General features: G+C 41.5%; 1 protein-coding gene across 3 annotated transcripts in view; it reads left to right on the plus strand.

Moving 5' to 3' along the window:
• The first annotated feature begins 417 nt into the window (after positions 1-417).
• LOC105480973 (transmembrane protein with EGF like and two follistatin like domains 1) overlaps positions 418-21,527 on the plus strand; it is a 99,635-nt gene continuing 78,525 nt past the window's right edge. For 2 of the 3 annotated variants that reach the window (XM_071078081.1, XM_011740203.3), the window contains exon 1: positions 418-640. In XM_071078081.1, coding sequence (XP_070934182.1) covers positions 442-640 — 199 coding nt within the window. In that variant the 5' untranslated portion in view covers positions 418-441. The remainder of the gene's footprint in view (positions 641-21,527) is intronic. The other variant, XM_011740204.3, reaches the window with a different exon arrangement.

The raw sequence follows: 21,527 nt of genomic DNA on the forward strand, positions 1-21,527 counted from the left end.
TCCCGCCGGCGGCTCCGTCACGCGCCCCTCACCGGGCGGGCCGGGGTCTTTGTGACGCGGTGGCAACGGCCACGGACACAAAGGGAAGGCGAGGAGGCAAGCGAGGGGCTGGGCCTGCCTCCGGCCCGCGACCCCCGCCCGCCGCGCTAGCGCCTGCTCGCTCCCCTCGCCGCGGTCTCCCTCACGCCGGCTCGCACCCTCGCGCGCACCCTCGCGCGCCCGCGACCCTCGCACGCGCCCGGACCCACCGACTCCGTCCCGAGCGCCGCGGGCCCGGGCCTGGCGGGTGCTGCGGGTGGGGCGGGGATGCTGAGGGGCTGCTCCACGGCTCAGCGGCGCGGCTGCTAGGAGGCGCCGAGGCAGCGGCGGGGCTCTGGGCGCGCGGCTGGATGCCCCCGGCCTGCGGCTCCCTGCGCTTCCCGCCGTCCAGGGGCGCCAGCCATGGGCGCCGCGGCCGCTGAGGCGCCGCTCCGGCTGCCTGCCGCGCCTCCCCTCGCCTTCTGCTGCTACACGTCGGTGCTTCTGCTCTTCGCCTTCTCTCTGCCCGGGAGCCGAGCGTCCAACCAGCCCCCGGGTGGTGGCGGCGGCGGCGGCGGCGGGGACTGTCCCGGCGGCAAAGGCAAGAGCATCAACTGCTCAGGTAGGACCGGTCGGAGCCGGCCCTAGGTCTCCCCACCCCTCCGTTGCCGCCTCCCTCCTGATCCCCGGCGGTCGGCCGGGCTGGGAAAGACCCCGTCGTGGGGGTCCCAGGGAGCTGGGCCCGAGGGTGAGCGAGGGCGGAGGGCAGGGCGCGAGCGTGCGGTGTGGCTTGGGGACCGGCGCTGGGGATGGGAGTGGCCGTGGGTGCGTCCGAGTGTGTCGAGTGGCTGGGCGAGGGCGGCCCGGCGTGTGAGGAGGCGGTGGGGCCGGGGCCGGCGAGGCTGAGCGGCCAGCAGGGGCTCCTGGTGTGGTCGTGGGTGTGCTCGCGGGAGCGCGTGTTTGTGTTGTGAAGGCTCAGGGGAGGGAGGGCGGCCCCAGGCAGGGATCTGTGTGTGTGCGGAGTGCGGTGGGTGGGAGACGGCGAGGGGCTGGGCGGGGTGAGGGCAGGGAAGTGACCATGTGCTGATGTGCTGGGGAGGTTCTTCCTTAAGGTACTGGGGTCTCGGGGGTGGGGGTCGTGTGGATAAAGGGAACCGGTTGCCTTGAGGACGCGGGTTGGCGATGCAGAGTGACCGTCTGTGTGTGTGTGTGTGTGTGTGTGTGTGTGCGCGCGCGCGCGGGTGTGTGTTCTTTGGGTTCTGAGATGGGATCTGGGGGCTTCGAGTGACCTCGGCTCTGTGGATAAGAGCAGGGAAAGTCCCAGGGCCCGGGAAGTGACCCTGTGTTTTTGTGTGTTGTGTGTGTGTGAAACCTGGGGCTCAGTCACCCTGGGGTATGCATTGAAGAGGAGGGATGGGTGTCCTGTAGCGAACCCCATTTGTGTTTTTTCAAAGGGGAGGGGGCTTGGGAGTCATCACCCTACAAATCCTGTGTAGGGTTTGGGTGTAGAAAGAGGAAATTAGGTCTCAGGGAATGCCCTTGTGTAGCAAGGTGTAAACCTGGGTTATTAAAGTGGTGTGGAAAGAGAGAATTGGGTCCCAGGGAAGATGCCGTGCCTGTGTGTGTGTGTTTTGCGGGAGAGCCTGGATATTGGCAGCAGCGGGAGCAAGGGAGTGACCTCTCCCCTCTCTCCAAGGCCGATTGCCCCCACACAGCTGTTGGAAACAAAGAGCTTGCTGGGGCTTTAATGGATAACACTGGGGAGAGGGTCCCAGCAGTAAAGTTCCCTCTTCATTTCTAAAGGGGTCCCAGAGGCGCTCAAGGGTTATGGCCCTGGGGCAAAGACAGGCATTCAGGTCTCATTTTTTGATTGGGGGGGATCTTCTTGGAGCTGGCCTAGCTGGTGATCATAAGCCACATCCTTGCTAACTTGCCCTTTTATCAATTCTGGTGCCTTCTCTTGTCTTCTTTAAACCAAGGCGGAGTAGGGGGAGGAAGGAGGAACATAAGGCCACTGGGAATCTGCCGGGCAACCTTTGTACCTTTGGGCTCTTGAAGGGGCATTATTTCTGGAAGAGTGAGGAAGGAGCAAGAGGAGCTCAGCGCAGATGCTTATGCTACCCTAAATGAAGCGAGCCTTTGGCCTGCTGTTTAGGTTTGAAGGCCTTACATCTTTTAATAATTTTCATATGGTAATGTTTTATGAGGGGAAGGGCAGTTTTGAGCACAGTAAACAATAGCATGTCCATTAAAAACATTTCCATCCGTGAAAAAACTTTTCCTTTATTTTTCTGATGTTGAACGGGATATGGGGTAATGCTTCATTACATAATCACACTTTAAGAATAAAAACCAGTTGTATATTAGAGTGCCTTTTTATGTAACAAATATTAATTATCAATCTTGTAAGTGATCACACCATGTTAATATTTTTCCAGTAATGTGTCCCGGGTATTTGTTTTTGATAAGCTAATTTGTTCTTAGGAAAATATAATGTATGTTGATGGGATGTTTTTGTGTATGCTTTCTAACTTGCATAGTTCAAGTTTTAAGAAAGGAAATAAAAGAAATAGAGGGTTGGATACCCTTGAGGATGTGGGTTGGCGATGCAGAGCGACTGTGTGTGTGTGTGTGTGTTTGAGTTCTGAGATGGAATGTAGGGGTTTGGAGTGACCTGGAGTATGGGCAGGGAAAGTCCCGGGGCCCGAGAAGTGAACCTGTGTTTTTGTGTGGTGTGTGTGAAGCCTGGGGCTCAGTCAGTCACCCTGGGGTACTCTGCATTGAAGAGGAGGGGTGGGTGCCACGTGGTGTGGGAAAAAGGGGACTGATCTAGGGGTCATGGCCCTTGTTAAGCAGCTGTGTAATTTGGGGCAAGTTACTTAATTTCTCTTAGTTTCCTTTCTTTTTAAAAAAGAGACTTGGATTTAGTAATATCTGAGTGTTCTTTTAAGCATATTTATCACTGATATAAATGTCAATAAATTAAGCTGATCAAATAAAATGTTTCCTAGCAGTAAGATTTACTTGAATAAATGGGTCTAAAGCTAGAGTTTTAACTAAATGATACTTGTAGATTCTTGTAACTTTTTAGGATGAAGATTTGGGAACAATTCATATGGAAAAAATTTTTTTTTAGTTGCTAAATTTGAGAACCATAGTAATACAGTCTGGACACACACATCCATTAATGCAGCTCGAAATTGTGCATAGTATTTTTTAGTAGCTTTTATTATCTAGGTATCCCCACACAAACTGAAGTTTGCTTAGTCAGGTTTTTTTTTTTTTTTTGAGACAGAGTCTCACTCTGTCACCCAGGTTAGAGTGCAGTGGCGTGATCCTGGCCGACTGCAACCTCTGGCTCCTGGGTTCAAGTGATTCTCCTGCCTCAGCCTCCTGAGTACCTGGGACTACAGGCGCACGCTCCACCACCACGCCCGGCTAATTTTTTTTTGTATTTTTGGTAGGGATGGGGTTTCACCATGTTGACCAGGCTGATCTTGAACTCCTGACCTCAAGTGATCCACCCACCTCAGCCTCCCAAAGTGTTGGGATTACAGGTGTGAGCCAATGCGCCTGGCCTATTTCAGTTTTAAAACTAAATGCAGCCCTCGATTCCCTGTAGATATTCATTTTTGGTTTTGGACCATCATTTCAGCCTACTGTAACCTTTCTGGAGCTGATTCGGTCAGGTTGTGTGTGTTGGGTCACTGACAGGTTTTTTTCACTTGCAAACGTGAAGAGCAGTTCTATGGCTTCATTAAACTAATAGAAGTTGTCTAGATTGTGAAAAAGGGTGGAACCCTGCGACATACTACTGGAGACTTTCTACCAACTTGGTTGATGTTGTTACATTAGTCAACCACATGTTCAACTAGCTATGCATCCTGTTAGTTGAATTTAACAGATTTTCGAGCTTCTGCTGTTCAACATTTTCCCATTTTGTTCACTAGCCTATTATTTAAAAGATTCTTTCAGATTGTCTTGTTAGATTGTTATGTATATGTATCATCCTGTCATCCTCCCTTTTTCCATTTTAGTAATCCTGTTAAATAAAAAGCACATGTTGTATAGCCTGCCTTAATAAAGAGCTGATGGTGTCTTTCTTATTTTACTGTATTCGAAAACTTATTTATCCATTTTGGAATTTTTCAGCAGTTACATGGCAGGTTTACCCATAGATGTTTTTCTGGATCTGCATTCTGCCTTTTTTTTTTTTTTTTGAGACAGAGTCTTGCTCTGTTGCCCAGGCTGGAGTGCAGTGTTATGATCTTGGCTCACTGTAACCTCTGCCTCCCAGGTTCAAGCAATTCTCCTGCCTCAGCCTCCTGAGTAGCTGGGACTACAGGCGCACGCCACCACGCCCAGCTAATTGTTTGTATTTTAGTAGAGACAGGGTTTCACTATGTTGCCCATTCTGGTCTTGAACTCCTGAGCTCAGGCAATCCGCCTACCTCGGCCTTCCAAACTGCTAGGATTACATGGATGAGCCACTGCGCCCGGCCTGCATTTCCCCTTTTTTTCAAATTTGAGGATGTGTTTATTTTTATTTATTTTATTTCTGGTCTTCTGGCACCTTGTCAAGGTAGCTTAGATAATTAGTGGTAGTTTTTAAGGCAGATGTAAAAGTTTTTTCAGTATCATGGAGTGTGAGTGGTTTGGATCAGAGAGCATATTCTTTTGAAGTAGCTCTGTATTCTGTTACTGTCCCCTATCCGTGCCACTTACCTTAGAAGTTGATTTCCTTTTATCAGATTTCTGACCTCCCTAGCTTGAAGATCATGTTCCTTGATGAAGATGAAGCATAGGGAATTGGCCCTGTCGTCTCTTGATATTGCATCTTCCCTAAGCAGTGGGCCTTTGGTTTATCTCTTCTTGTTCTCAAGACTTTTTTGTTTGTTTGTTTGAGACAGGGTCTTATTCCTGTTGCCCAGGCTGGCGTGTAGTGGCGCAATCTTAGCTTACTGCAGGCTGCAACTTTTTGGGCTCAGGTGATTCTCAGCCTCCTGAGTAGTTGGGACTACAGGTGCATGCCAGCACACTTGGCTAATTTTTTGTATTTTTAGTAGAGACAGGGCTTCGCCATGATGCTCAGGCTGGAACAAGAGTTTTTTTGTTGTCATCTTGCCCCAGTTCTCCACTCATTCTGGACTTTAGACTTACTGTGATTAAAAGGAAAACTTTGATATTATATCTTTTTTATTTATGCTTTTTTAAAAAGCTAACTTACCAGAAAGTTCCTAGTTATCCAAAGAGAAAAAAAGCTTGGAAATACATGATATATGTGAAGAAAGATAAACTTGAATTCAGGAGACCAGGTAACCTTAGACTGACTTTTTTTTGTTTTCCATTTGTAACATGAAGATGATGATAGTCCTTTTTGGCTCTAGGGTATTTGAGAAGAACAAATGAGGCTAACCATGTGGGGCATTTCTAGTTTAGGGAATATGGTTAAAGAGGTAGAAGAACATATTGAGAGATCAGTTAGTGGCATTTGGTGATAGATATAAGGTGGAGAATTTGAAATGGGTTTTAACTAGAAGTGGGTCCTCTGGATTGTTATATGGTGGTAGGAATGGTATTAATGGGTGATATAAATGGCAGATTATGAGACATGCCTTATTTATGTCAATTCAGGATTCTTGGGAATAAAAAGTGAGTTTTTCTGATTAATGGGGAATCTCAGGCAGGGCTTTTTTCTTCTAGATCCCTGGTGTGTAAAATGTGGATGGATAATAATTAATTTAGCAAACCTTGATTGAATACTGCATAGTGTAATCTAATATACTGGCTGTTAAGGGTAATATATGAGAAGGATTCCCTGCTTTCAAGGGCCTTATAATCTTACAGAGGTGGTTAGCCTTTTACAGATATATACAGTGGAAGTTTCTTTTTACCACATCTGGGCTTGCTTACCCCCCACATTCCCCATCAATAAGCATTTATTGAGCACGAACAAGATAGGATTTTCAAAAGGTGTACAGTTAAGTGGATTTGTATGGATTCACAAAATTTTACAACTGTCACCACTCTGTAATTCCAGAAAGTTTTCGTCATCCCAAAAAGCAACCCCATACCTATTAACAGTCATTCCACATTCCTCATGTCCCCTGTCCCTGGTTACTATTAATCTACTTTCTGTCTCTATGGATTTGCCTATTCTAGATATGCATGCAAATGGAGTCATATGAGGTGTGTTCTTTTGTGTCTGGCTTCTTTCCCTTAGCATAATGTTTTCAGTGTTCATCTATGTTGTAGTGTGTATCAGAACTTCATTCCTTTTTATGGCCAAATGATAGTCATTGTATGGATAAACCACATTTTGCATATCCATTTCTCTACTGATGGGTATTTGAGTTGTTTTTACTTTTTGGTTGCTATGGATAATGCTGCTGTTGCATTCATGGACAAGTTTTTGTGTGGACACATGTTTTCAGTTCTGTTGTGTATGTATCTAGGAGTGGAATTGCTTGGTCATATGGTAACTCTGTGTTTCACGTTTTGAGGAATTAGCAAATGGTTTTCCAAAGTGGCTGCACCATTTTATATTTCTACCAGCAATGTTTGAAGATTCTAATTTCTCCAACATCTTCTCCAACACTTGCTATTGTCTGTCTGATTTTGGCTATCCTAGTGGGTGTGAAGTTCTGTATCAATGTCCTTTTTATTTATATTTTCCTAATGACTATTGATATTAAGCATATTTTAATGAATATATTGGCTATCTGTATATCTTCTTTGGAGAAATATCTATTCAGATCCTTTGCTGGGCTTGATTTTGGCATCTTGGAGTAATCATTCCCTTAGTAAATCATACTAATCAATTCCCACAGCAGGCACACAGATGCTCAAATGCTAAGTTAGCTCTCGTCGTTTGTGTATCATTTGATTTTTCTGCTTACTAAGCAAGAGTCAGTTGTATTTGTTTTCAAACTTATTGATACGAGTGGTAATTATGAGTATAATTTAATAAATATTACTCAAATCAATGAAATAAAGATTACAAAAAGCTGTTTTTACGGAATGCTTTGAAAAGACTTGATAAAGACAAGAAGCTGAAAGAATTGCCCTGAATGAATTAAATTATGGTCAAGACAACTGAAACAGAATGGAGAAACCCTGTAACTTTTGGAAGGATTTCGCAGAAAACATTGCAAGTATTTTTAAGCCCCTGTTCTACTTAAAGGAAAGGAAAACGGACATTGTAGTTCTAATGGATTATGGGTGTGATTTATCCAAGGAAGTGGGGAACTGCCATTGACAGACTTATACTCAAAAAAAAGGTCTTGGTGGTACATTGGGAAATGAATGTATAATTATGTATTTAAGACTAAAATGGCTAAAATAGGTATTATTTTAAATGGTTTCTGCCTTAACTGACTTTTTTGATTAATAGATCAATGATCACTCTTGTATATGTTTGAAAAGAGGATTTCCACTATACAAGGTGGCCTAAGGAAGATACAGATACGGTGTCATGGGAATGAATAATTTCTGATTTGTAGTAATCAAAACTGGTTTCCTGGAGTAAGTGGCACTTGAGCTGGGCTGTATGGGGAGAGAACATCACCTGGAAACATCAGACACACTTTTGCCTGAGGCCTTTGCTGTTGATGTTCCTTTGGCTTGGAATCTTCTTGTCCCAGTTCCTACAGGTGTTTGCTCTAATGTCACCTTCAGTGGTGCCTTAAATTACAGCCTTCTCCACCCTCCATCCACAATGTCTTTCTCACACCGTAACCTTCCTTCATGCTTTTCCTTGCTCCAGAACACCTTTTCCTGTGTGACGTACTGTATATTTTACTTGTTTTCTGTCTGTATGTAGCTCTGTGAAGGCAGAGATTTTTGTCTGTTTTATTTACCGCTGTAGTGACAGTGCCCAGATTGGTGTCTGGTACAAAGTTAGATGCCCATTACATATTTATTAGTGGAATAGATTAATGGCTGAATGAACATAGAAGCTGAACATAGATGAATGAACATAGAATACCTCTTAAAAAGGGTATTCTAGGCTGAAGGAATAGCTTTAGGAAAGGCACAAAGGTGGAAAAGTGAAGGGAGTCTTTTCGAAATACTAAGTTGCGGGGATTAAGGCAGGAGATTATGCCACCACATTAAGGTCTTCAAGGCCCATCTGCAGGTTTGGCATTTGGTTCAAAGACATCAAGAAGCTTTTAAAGGGTTTGAGTGACATTGTGGTTTTAGAAAGCAAAGTCTGAAATTGGTGAAGATGGAATGGAGAAGGGAGGAGACTGGGGGTACGATGAAAGATAACAGTAGAAATTGGAAGAATTGAGAGGACTTGTTTAACCTGCACAGGTTTTTTGTTTGTTTTAATTGTTGTTGTTTTTTGAGAGGGAGTCTAGCTCTGTTGCCAGGCTGGAGTGCGTTGGTGTGATCTCCACTCACTGCAACCTCCACCTCCCAGGTTCAAGCGATTCTCCTGCCTCAGCCTCCTGAGTCGTTGGGACCACAGGTGTGTGCCACCACACCCAGCTGATTTTTGTATTTTTAGTAGAGACAGGGTTTCACCATGTTGGCCAGGATGGTTTAGATCTCTTGACCTCATGATCTGCCTGCCTCGGCCTCCCAAAGTGCTGGAATTATAGGCATGAGCCACTGCACTCAGCCTAGTCTGCACAGTTTCTTTAAAAAGTTACATTGGTTCTTAGCCATTAAAAATCTGGAGGTTTCACTTGACAGTCTATTTTTCTGCCTACTCTTCTTCTTCCTTCTTCCTTCTTCCTCTTCCTCTTCTTCTTCTTCTTTGACAGAATCTTGCTCTGTTGCCCAGGCTGGAGTGTAATGGCTCGATCTTGGCTCACTGCAACCTCCACCTCCCATGTTCAAGCGATTCTCCTGCCTCAACCTGCAGAGTAGCTGGGATTACAGGTGCACACCACCACACCTGGCTAATTTTTGAATTTTTAGTAGAGACGGGTTTTCGCCATGTTGGCCAGGCTGGTCTTGAACTCCTGACCTCAAGTGATTTGCCCGCCTTGGCCTCCCAAAGTGCTGAGATTACAGGCATGAGCCATCACTTCTGGCCTGCATTCTCTTCTAAACTTGGAGGCACTGTCAACATTGGGCCTTTATTTCCACATTGCGAAGTCAGTCAGTGCTGTCTAGTGAGGCATGAGCTCTTTACTTTGCCCAGTTCTCAACCAGCCAGCCTCTTTTATTGATCTTTTTCTGCCTAACCTTCTGGATCTCCTCCTATAGATGGTGGAGTGAATTGTGATGCTCTTTGAGATGGAGAGCCTGTCTGGAGGAGAGTCAAAATTGGTATATATTCCCTCATTCCTATTATTCATAATTACACGGTTGGATGGGAGACTGTATTTCTCCAGTGCGTAGTTCTTCTGGTCTGAACTCCTCTCCTGCCTGTACTCCTTGTAACTTCCACTGTATTGTTCTTCTTTTTAACTCTTTCCTTGAATCCATTTCCTCCTTCTTTGTATTTGAAACCTACCCTGCTATCTCTGATTATACCATTGTCCTTGAAACACTATCTGATGTTTTTATGTCTATTTTTTCTTTTATTAATTTTATCCCTTAAACTTTCCCTTTTCTCTCTTTCTAAATTCTTTAGGTGGATATAGATCATGATGTTTCTTTAACTCCATTGATATTTATGATAAAATTTCTCTCATCATTGTGAAACACATGAGTTTATATATGTTACAGATGTATTGTTTCATGATTTTGCATTATGGGCCAAGAATGTGTTATATGGAATCTCTGGGTTTTCATATTAAAACTAGGTGTGGCCAGGCGCGGCGGCTCATGCCTGTAATCCCAGCACTTTGGGAGGCCGAGGTGGGTGGATCACCTGAGGTCAGGAGTTGGAGACCGGCCTGGCCAACATGACAAAAACCAGTCTCGACTAAAAATACAAAAATTAGCCGGACATGGTGGCGCATGTCTGTAATCCCAGCTACTCAGGATGCTGAGGCAGGAGAATCACAGGAACCTGGGAAGTGGAGGTTGTAGTCAGCCAAGATCACACCATTCCATTCCAGCCTGGGCAACAAGAGAGAAACAACGTCTCAGAAAACAAACAAACAAACAAACAAACAAGGTGTATCTTTGTATCCTAGTATGAAAACAAATTTTGTGAAAGACTCATATCCAGAAGAGTTATTTCCTTGACTTCTCAGTCTCCATGTTATATTAACTATTAGTTTTACTTAAGTTTATTTTTATATAATTTCAAACTTAGAAAAATGTAATAGTATACCCAGATTCCCCAATTCAGATTTTACCACATTTGCCTTAAATCTCTCTTTCTGTATCTATTTTTTCTCTATCATCTGTCTATCTGTCTTTTTTTTTTTTTTTCCCCCTGAACTTGGCTCTGTCAAGTTGGCCCCTACCAAGGGGAGAGGGTTAATTTATGTTTTATATTAGTTCCATACTTTACATTTTTTGTTTTGTCATCTCCTCTTAATTAAATAGTAAAACTTCCGCTTATAATGATAGGTTTATTTTTCACAGTTTTTCAGTTTTTCTTATATTTTTGTTATTCTATGTAAGGCATATACATTGAACATTATCTTGTATCATAATTTGTTGTACTTTTTACCTTTGTATAGAGTAGATTTCAAGTATCTCCTAAAGTTATCATAGGACCCGACCTTTTCTGGATTTGTGTTTATATTTTAGTTTTTAAGTGTTGGGATTTGTCTCCCAATAGAGTTATAGATCATTCTGCTTTCAGTTTCTTTCAACTCATTTACATTAAATTAAGTAATTGATATCTGTGCCCCTCCATCATCATCTTTTTTCTAAAGTGCACAATCCAGTGTTTTTGACTATAGTCACAAGGTTGTGGAACATTTTCATCTCCCTCAAAAGGAACTTTACTTTTTTTTTTTTTTTTTTTTGAGACGGAGTCTCTCTCTGTTGCCCAGGCTGGAATGCAATGGCGTGATCTTGGCTCACTGCAACCTCTGCCTCCCGGGTTCAAGCGATTCTCCCTGCCTCAGCCTCTCGAGTAGCTGGGATTACAAGCGCCTGCCACCATGCCCAGCTAATTTTTTTATTTTTAGTAGAGACGGGGTTTTGCTATGTTGCCCAGCTGGTCTTGAACTTCTGACCTCAGGTGATCTGCCTGCTTCAGCCTCCCAAAGTGTTGGGATTACAGGCGTGAACCACCGAGCCTGGCCAAGGAACTTGACATTCTTTAGCAGTCACTCCCCAGTCCCCACCTCTCCTCATCCGGCCCTAGGCAACCACTGACCTACTATGTTTTTTTTTTTTTTTTTAAACAGAGTCTCTATTGTCCAGGCTGGAGTACAGTGATGCAATCTTGGCTCACTGCAACCTCCGCCTCCCCAGTTCAAGAGATTCTTGTGCCTCAGCATGAGATTCAGATGCCTGTCACCGTGCCTGGCTAATTTTGTATTTTTAATAGAGACAAGATTTCACCATGTTGGCCAGGCCAAGTTCGTCTCAAACTCCTGACCTCAGGTGATCTGCCTGTCTCGGCCTCCCCAAATGTTGGGATTACAGGCGTAAGCCACCAACCCTGGCCAGGATTTACTATCTTTTGCTGTAGATTTGTCTATTCTGGATATTTCATATAAATGGAATCATACAATATGACCTTTTATAATTGGCTTCTTTCACTTAGCATGATGTTTTTAAGGTTGATCCATGTTGTAGGATGTATCAGAATTTCATTCCTTTTTGTGACTGAATAATATTTCAATATATATTTGAATATATAATTCATAATAATACCACATTTTGTTTATCCATTTAACATCCATTCATCTCTTGATAGACATTTTTGTTGTTTTTACTTTTTGACTATTATGAATAATGCCACCATGGATATTCATGTACAAGCTTTTGTGTAAACACGTGGTTTCATATCTCTTGGGTGTATATATTCCACCTAGGAGTGGAATTGCTAGGTCAAGTGGTAACTCTATGTTTAACATTTTGAAGATTTGCCAAACTGCTGTAAATGGTTGCAGCATTTTACATTTTCATCAGCTGTGTGTGAACATTCCATTTTCCACATCCTCACCAACCTTTGTTGTCTTTTTTGTTATAACTAACCATCTTCATTTAAGTTCCTATTTGTTATCCTTCATTTTCCCTATATATGTGGTTTCTTTAATGGAATTTAAATTCTCAGTTTCTTTTAAGCTGGATTGGGAGATAACTTCAACCCATTTATCCCCCTTCATTTTTTACATTGTTAGAAAGCTTGTTTTAACTCTTTTCTTTATTCATATTATTATGTTATTGGCTTCTTAGGAGCTTGGCATACTTCTCATGTACTTGGAAATTCTATGCTTAAATCTTAAAATTCTCTCCTTATATGCTTTTATTAGGTGACTTAATTTATTATAAATCTTTTGCTACTATTCAAATTCATTTATTTTTAAAAAGTATCATTTATTTTCCATGGCTCAGTAGCTTTGTCATTTTTTTCAGAAGTCATTTAAGGTTCTAAAAGTTCTTAACATATTCTTGTACCTTTAAAGACTTTGGCAGGTTATTATATTTTCAACCACAGCTCAATTTCTCTCATTTTTGTGCAGATATTGAGTCTGTCTTTTCCAGGGATTAAAAAAGGGAAAAGCCCACACCTTTTTTTCTTTGTTATAAAAGCAGTATATAGTCTGTGTAGAAAATTTGAGAAATATGGAAAAATATGAGGAGGAAATCTGTGATAATTGCCATTCTCTTCTTTAATCTCAGTGTTTATGCTAAATTATTTCATTTTTCATCAGAAAGATTTTGAACTTTTTTTTTTGTTTTGTTTTTGAAACAGAGTTTCACTCTTTTTTCCCAGGCTGGAGTACAATGACGTGATCTCGGCTGACTGCAGCCTCTGCATCCTGGGTTCAAATGATTCTCCTGCCTCAGCCTCCTGAGTAGCTGGGATTACAGGCGCATGCCACCATGCCCAGCTAATTTTGTATTTTCAGTAGAGATGGGGTTTCACTATGTTGGCCAGGCTGGTCTTGAACCCCTGACCTCAGGTGATCAGCCTGCCTCAGCCTCCCAAAGTGCTGGGATTACAGGCGTGAGCCACAGCGCCTGGCCTGAACTTTAAAAAAAATATTCATGTTGTTTTGCTTTGCATTTTCTGTTGATACTGGAGCCACTGTTGTTCAGAGGTCAGATCTCCTTTTGGGATATTTTATTTTTATTTTTTGAGACAGGGTGTCTCTCTGTTGTCAAGGCTGACGTGCAGTGGCATGATGGCTCACTGCAGTCTTGACCTCCCAGGCTCAATTGATCCTCCTACCTCAGCCTCCTGAGTAGCTGAGACCACAGTCATGTACCACCACGTCCAGCTAATTTTTTAAAGTTATCTTTTGTAGTTACGGAGTCTCCCTGTGTTGCCTAGGCTGTTCTTGAACTCCTGGGCTCACGTGATACTCTTGCCTCAGCCTCTCAAAGTATAGGCATGAGCCACTGTGCCTGGCTAGGGATTTTTAAGTTCAGTTTATTTTTGCCTTGTCAGCTTTCATTTAATATTGTTTTGCACGTGAAACTAAACTGCTGATACTGCTGTGTCAATTCTGTTGTTTATAGCCCAGTTGATGATTCTTTATTGTTCACAAGTCAGCTCAATCTTTTAGTGTCCTATATTTGTTTTCTATAGCTTTTTTCCTTCTCTTTATTTTATTATTTTTTTAAATTTAATTTTTATTTATTAGTATTTTTTGAGACAGGGTCTCACTCTGTCGCCCAGGTTGGAGTACAGTGGCACCTCTGCCTCCCGGGTTCAGGCAATTCTTGTGCTTCAGCCACCTGAGTAGCTGGAATTACAGGTGCCTGTCACCACATCTGGCTAATTTTCTTTTGTATTTTTAGTAGAGACAGGGTTTCACTATGTTTGCTAGGCTGGTCTCGAATCCCTGGCCTCAGGTGATCCGCCTGCCTTGGTTTCCCACAGTGCTGGGATTACAGGCTTGAGCCACTGTGCCCAGCCTCCTTCTCTCTCTAAAGTGGTTTGAGGTGTTTTCTAGGTGGTACACTTGTGTTTACCATTGTTTACTTCAAGCTTATACCATAAGAACATCCAAATTCCCATTTATTTAGACCTAGTTTTTTTTAAAAAAATTATTCAGTGTTTTACAACAAAATTTGTCAGGGTTTCTGGTTATGGTAGTGTCTTTTTAAGTTTGTTTTTGGTGGTTTCAGCCAAAGAGTAACAGTCAGTCTTCTTCATAGTTTGCAGTGTTCTTTTGTAAGGATCTCTTATAACCATTGGAATCCTATAAGGGACTATTATACTCTTTTTTTTTTTTTTTTTTAAATTCTGAGAAACTGGGATTCTCAGATTTAGCACTTGGCCAAGATCATATAGTTACTTTTACTTAATCAAATAAGTGGAACCCGAAGTGTGGAACTCTTTCTAATGCACCAGAATTTTGTGAAGTCTTTAAAAAATTCTCTTTTTAAAATCATTAATACCAGGTTTTTCAGTGCCAGTATGCAAGTTGTTGTATAGATTTTTGTCTTTGTGGGTGATTTTCCTGGGTTCTGGCTACCTCCTATTGTACTTAGTGTTGGAGACACTAAGGGATAGTGGTTAGAAATAGAACCAGAGGACAGGGTTCTTGTGTTTGGATTATTGATTTAAAAAATAGTTTAATGAAGGAAATGTATTGAATATACCTGCAAAATCGTATATATGTAAGCAGGTATATGTTTCAAAATAATGGGAGTAAAACTGTGTGTATGGTTTTACAATGTGTGTGTGTGTTTTTCCACAATAGGTCTTGTTGTCTTTTCATATCACTACGTGTGTTTCTACCAATGTCTGTATAGTATTATGTCAATAATTTAATTCCCAAAAGATGGGCACTGAGGTTGTTTTCCACTTTGGTTTTACAGAAAATGCTGACTTTAACAATCTTGGACATGGGTTTTTATATGTTTTTCTTTTGTATCTGTTATAATTTCCTGGAAATGTTGGATAAAAGGATAAAGACAATTAAAATGGCAATACATATGGACACATGAGAGATCGTGCCACTGTGTACTTCCACAGTTTGTTTGAGTGCTCATTTTTCTATGCCTTCTCCAGAACTGGTGCTAATAAAAAACAATGGTGGCTTACACTTAATAGAGTACTTATGATGTGTATTATTATTTTGCTCTGAGTGCTTTCTATACCTTTAATCCTCCATCAGAATTTTGAGATAGGTACTGTTATTGTCCCCATTTTGTAGATGAAGAAATGGAGGCACAAGTGGTAAATTACTAAGCTCACACAACTGTGATAAGTGGTAGAGCCGGGATGCTGAACAAGGTGGTCTGATGCCAGGGTGTGCCTCTTAAAAAGCATATTATAATGCCTGTTTATAATTTTTTTATTTTGATTTTTCCAAAATTTAGCATGATTTATATGATTTAAAAATTTTTATTTTTTATTGAGATAATTTTCATAATGTAAAATTCAGCATGTTAAAGTATATAATTCAGTGGTTTTCGTACATTTACTGTATTGTACAATGATCATCACTGTCTACCATCTGATTATAGAATATTTCTATCACCCCAGAAAGTTTCTACCTTTTAACAGTCAGTCCCACTACTCCCCGCCCCCATCCCCTGGTAACCACATAGAGACTTTCTCTGTGGATTTATTTATTTTGGATGTTTCATATAAATAGAATAATACAACGTGTAGCCTTTTGCGCCTGACCTCTTTCTTTTAACATAATATTTTCTTTTCCTTTTTCTTTTTTTTGGAGACAAGATCTCTGTTCCCAGGCTGGAGTGTGGTGGTGCAATCACAGCTCACTGCAGCCTTGACCTCCGGCTCAAGTGATTCTCCTATCTCAGTCTGCCAGTAGCTGAGACTACAGGCATGCGCCACCATGCCCGGGGAATTTTTGCATGGGGCTTTCACCATGTTGCCCAGACTGATCTCGAACTCCTGGGCTGAAGCAATCTTCCTGCCTTGGCCTCCCAAAGTGTTGGGATTACAGGCACGAGGCACTGCACCCTGCCTGCATAATTTTCAAGGTTCTTATATACTGTAGCATGTAATTGCTTTATCTGATTTTAAAAATCATACAAATTTGTTGTAAAACTCAATTCAGAAAAATACAGAATAATGAAGAAGGTTTAAATTCTACCAAGAGATAACTGTGGTTCCTATTTTGGTGAGTGTACCTTCCAGATTTTTAAAATAGGCATTAAAAAAGTTTGTGTTACATATATTTTAAAAAGTCTGCCTTTAAATGTGTCATGTCAGGAAATATAGAGATTTTTCATCATTAATTTTAATAACTGCACCATAACAGATTCAGGTTATGGTTTGCCAAGCTAGTGTCAGAACCCCAGAGATCAGAAACATCCGTGAGGGAGAGAATGTCACAACCATGACATCTTTGGCTAGGACTGGCGAGGCCTGGAAAGACCCTGGGGGCCTTAAACACTCAACTTTGGACCCAGGCCTTTTCTTCCATCTGATCTTGCAGTAGTTGTTCTCCCTGTCACCTTGCCTGGAGAGTCCTGATACAGGCATTTAGAATTAAAGTAGGCAGCGGGGGAAGATTGCAGGAGTGGGGGTGGAGGATTGACAGGAGCAAAGTGTGGTTTAACAGGGTAGTTGGCAGTAGTATGCAAAATGGAATGAAAAATATCAGAGTCAGATGATTGTGTGGCATATGTGAAATTTCTTTCATTAAGTATAGCTTAGAGAAGTTTTAGCTATCTCTGCAGTTGATGCTTTTTAATATTAATGTAAACTGCTTTTGGTTTTGTATCATATAATATTAGGTAAAGTTTATTTTTCCTCCTCATATCTTTATACTAGAAGATAACTAATGTGATTAGTAAACAAGTTGAAGAGGATTTAATTTCTAATTCTTCTGATTTTCTTGGACTTGAAGTCAACAATTGCTAAATCTATTGCTTGATTTTATACCCTGAAATGTATTCTCAGTGATTTGTGTCATTAGAGGTGCCCCTTAGATTGGTTGGGAGTTGAAGTCATATCTGGGAAAAGAAAAAAAGTGAATCTTTGTTGTATAACTACTTGTTCTAGGCATGATTGCCTTTGCATACATTATCTAATCATTACAATATCAAGGGAAAGTATTATTCTAAAAGGAGGACTACCACGTGAACTTGGCCCTTCCTGATCTTGAAACTTACGCTTTGCGTGTGGTGTAGCAAACTGTCTCTGGGGTTGTCTTTGAAATCACATTGAGGTTTTCTTTCTTTTTTTTCCCCGTTAAATAATAACCAATATAGAAAATTGAAAAGGGGAGCAATCACTCATTGTTCAACTGCTGTAACAGGTTACTGTTACCGGTTTTGTTTATTCCTGGCTGGATTATCTTATATGTATGGGTGTGTGTGTGTGTGTGTGTGTGTGTGTGTGTGTGTGTGTGTTTGAAATGAGTTTCACTATGTTGTCCTGGCTGATCTTCAACTCCTGGTCTTTCTGCTTCAGCCTCCAAAGTAGCTGGGACTAAAAGCCTGCATCACAGTTCCTGGCAGGTTTTTCATATAAAATCATAGTCTATGTGTATAGTTTTGTGGTCTGCATTTTCACTTTAACATTCATAAGCTTATTTCCGTATTATATAATATACATCTTTAAATAGCTTTATAATATTCCATAGTTGTACCATACTATTTCCTGGTGTGCAGTATTTTAAATATTTTAATATTTTAAATGTTTCTGCTATTTTCAGTAGAGAGATCATGGAATTGTTTTGTAGGCAGGTGGGTACAGGTTCAAGAACAAACTGGGCTTGTTCTGGGAGTGAAACCATCCAGCAGGGTCCTGTCAGATTGGATTGGTTTGCTTTTCTGAAAAAGGGCAGATTTCTCCAAATACTACTGACATCTAGACAGTCAGTATAAACTCATGAAAATTTTTTTTAAAGGACAAAGTGAAAAGTTTGAACATGTTCTGTGGGGAGTCAATACAGAATCCACTAGAGATAACTAAAGTTTTCTACATGTTAATAAGGCCTTAGGGAACATTAATTTATAGGACTTTCCCCAGCAATGCTCTGAAGACTGGAAATAGCACTAGCAAAAACAGATGACATGGCTTTGATATGGTTGGGAAAACTAGGTTTGAAGACTCGAAGTGGTGGGTGTGAATGTGAATACTGCCAGAGAATGAACAAAATGAGATGACACATGGGATGGTTGAAGGCAGAACATTTACTATACAGTAGGGATCCTTTTGTCTTGGTCCCACAATAATTTGGTAGTTATTTGGTTAATTGGGGAAGTTATTTAAAGTAGGGAGTCACAAAAATGATTCATAAATGCATGTAACGTTTTATTTTAACATATACATATTTATTAAATATTTTGAAGGAGGGCCCATACTTTTTCTTTGAGAATGGTTTCCTCTTTGCTCTGTATCCCAGGCTGGAGTGCAGTGGCACAGTCTCACTCACTGCTACCTCTGCCTCCCAGGCCCCAGTTCAAGCAATTCTCCTGCCTCAGCCTCCCGAGTAGCTGGGATTACAGGCACGTGCCACCGTGCCCAGCTAATTTTTGTATTTTTAGTAGAGACGGGGTTTCATCATGTTGGCCAGGCTGGTCTTGAACTCCTGACCTCGCGATCTACCCACCTCGGCCTCCCAAAGTGCTGGGATTACAGGCGTGAGCCACCGCGCCCGGCCTCCTCTTTCTTGAACAAACCACTTGTATAATGCATTGATTACAAATTGCAGTTTTAATCCCTTTAAAAAGGAAGCTAAAGACCTGTGGATGCAGAATTCTAAGTGCAACTGTAGGTTTTTTAAAAAAGTAGCTCACCTTATTCAAGTCTTTCAATTTAGTTTTCATAGAAGTAATTTATTTTCACTCATATGAAATGTTGAAATCACATAATTGTAGTAACAACTACATAGGCTGGGTAACTGACTCTTGAAGCACAAGAACAGCTACCCTGGTTGGAGCTAAAGTGCTCATGGATGTTCTAGAGAGGGTCTAGTAGCCTTGAGAATTCATTGTGCCATAGGCATTGTTCTGTAGGTTTTATAGAGAATGCTACACTTTGGTTAATCTGGAGAGTTGATTAAGTTGGAGATACGTTCTAAGAGTGTTATTGACACAGATTGGGCAATAGGAGAAGGAAAAAGGAGTGGGTAAATTAAAAGAGGTCAGAAAATTGAGGGGATAATGAAGACTGTTTGGTTACAAGGGGAGGCCAGAAGTATCAACTGTTCTAGAAAGGTCTTGAAAAGGATTGGAGGACTTAAGAAAAAAGCCATTGGAACTGAGGTTGCTTTGGTCTTGAAGAAGAAGAGTTGCTATAGGAAGGAGGAGGAAGTGAGGCCTGCTGGAGGTTAAGGTGCTATTAAAGGAGGGGGATTTAACATAAACTTGGAATCAATATATTTAAGTCCCTCTATTGAAATGGAGAATAGCTGTGGCAGTGTGTTGAGATCTTTTGAGACTGCCGATTATTTGACTAGTTTTCCTTATAGTGATTGTGTCAGAGAATTAGATGAAAAGTCTTTGCTTTCCCTTTACTGTAGTTTTCAACTGGGGATAATTTTGCCCCTCCCCCTCGACCCCCCACCCCCCCGTCCCAGGACGTGGTGAGACAATTTTGGTTGTCAGAGCTGGTGTGGTCCTACTGGCATCTAGTGGGCAGAGGTCAGGGCTGTTGCTAAACAACCTCCAGTGTACAGGATATTCCCTACAACAAAGAATTATCTGGTTCCAAATGTCACTGGTGCCTAGATTGAGAAACCCTGATTTCTATTGTAACATCTAATGAAGTTTATTTCCTTTTGGCTCTCCATGAGTGTTAGCTAACTCATAAGATCCCCAGAACTACCTTCTTTTTAGTGGAAGGGTGGTAGAAAAGTCGTATCATTCTGGAAGGCTGCTGGATCTCATTTTGAGTCAGAGCCTGAACCTAGTTGTTAATGCCAGAAGTTGGGAATTTGGGCAGCTCAGGTTCATAGAAAGCAGAGTTTCTGCCACTAGTGTGTATTGTTTCTGAGCTTTGAAATGTTAATGAAATTCTCGAGACAAGTTGTACATTTTGAGAATTGTGGGACAGATTTAAAACAAGAGCAAAATATTTTGTTTTGAGCAACTCTTATGAGTGTTTCTTTGTGTAAAACATTTCTCTTTGGAGAATTGATTTTTGAGGGCCTTAGTAATGGCTCATCCATTTTACTGAATTTTCATTTTGGTTTCAGGAAGGCAGGTGTATAATCATCATAATCATTGACAGGTAGTAGAGTGTCCTCTTGATGCCTGGTACTGTACAGAATACTTGAAAAGAAGGAACATTCAGAAGATGATCCCAAAATAGATTCCTTCTGTATTGGGTTTAAGCTAAGGCAGTGATTCTGTTCTCAAATTTGTTAGGAATCAGCTGGGTGTGGTGGCTCAGGCCTGTAATCCTAGCACTTTGGGAGGCTGAGGTGGGCAGATGGCTTGAGCCCAAGAATTCAAGATCAGTCTGGGCAACATGGTGGACCCCGTCTCTCCAAAAAATACAAAAATTAGCTGGGCATGGCAGTGTACGCCTGTGGCCCCCAGCTACTCAGAAGGCTGAGGCCCAGCTACTTGGGAGACTGAGGTGGGAGAATCACTTGAGGCCAGGAGGCAGAGGTTGCAGTGAGCCATGTTCATACCACTGCACTCCAGCCTGGGAAGCAGAGTGAGACCTTGTCTTTAAAAAAAAAAAAAAATTGTGAGGAGTCAGAACACCAGCAAGTCGTGGGTCTCTTGATAAATTAATCTTATCATATGGTCTCTGATGTAGCACAAAAGTTTTTAAGACCATTGCTTAGAAATATTTATCTTATTAAATTTACACACAGTCATTCTATTGGGAATTATGTTTAACTGCATGTATCAGTGGTGTGACCAGTGGTGGCTTGTATGATAAGGGCTTTTTAAAAAATGTATTCATTTATATACATTATTTTCTGTAATGGTAAGTCTGGAAAGAGGAGATCCACAGGAGGTATGGTGATTTCATGATTCTTCCATCTTACTGTCTTGCTCCTGGTCTTTGTGCCGTGTCATCTTTTGGCTGCTGCAACTTTAGGCAACAGGTTTGCTCTCCAGTCAAGGGAAAAAAAAGAGGAAGAATGAAGGAGAAAGGGACAGTACCTACATATGAACACAGATTGAGGGAGGCCGAGAAATATATGTTATTTAGTTGGGTACCTTGTTTCCCTGAACAAAATTGGAGTTCTCTTACTAAGTAAGAAGGAGAGAATAGATCAAAGGTAGGCGTTAGCAGTGACTGCCACAACTACAAAACAATTTAAAATGTCCATTCATGAGCTTGTGACGTTCATGACCTGACCTATGTTCTCATGAAACGTTGTTGGAATATTTGTATTAGTATTCCTTACCTATTTGTTGAACATACTTTTACTGCTAGCCAGCAAAATATCTGAAATCATCTGATGTTAGTTGATAGCCAGCAACAAATCTGAAATAATCTGATATTGAAGGTTTAAGAAACATAAAGGAAAAAACCCCTTAAAAATGAGAACAGTTTTTTTTGTTGATTTTTT

Source organism: Macaca nemestrina, chromosome 14 (genome assembly GCF_043159975.1).
Source record: "Macaca nemestrina isolate mMacNem1 chromosome 14, mMacNem.hap1, whole genome shotgun sequence".
Classification (NCBI taxonomy): Eukaryota; Metazoa; Chordata; class Mammalia; order Primates; family Cercopithecidae; genus Macaca; species Macaca nemestrina.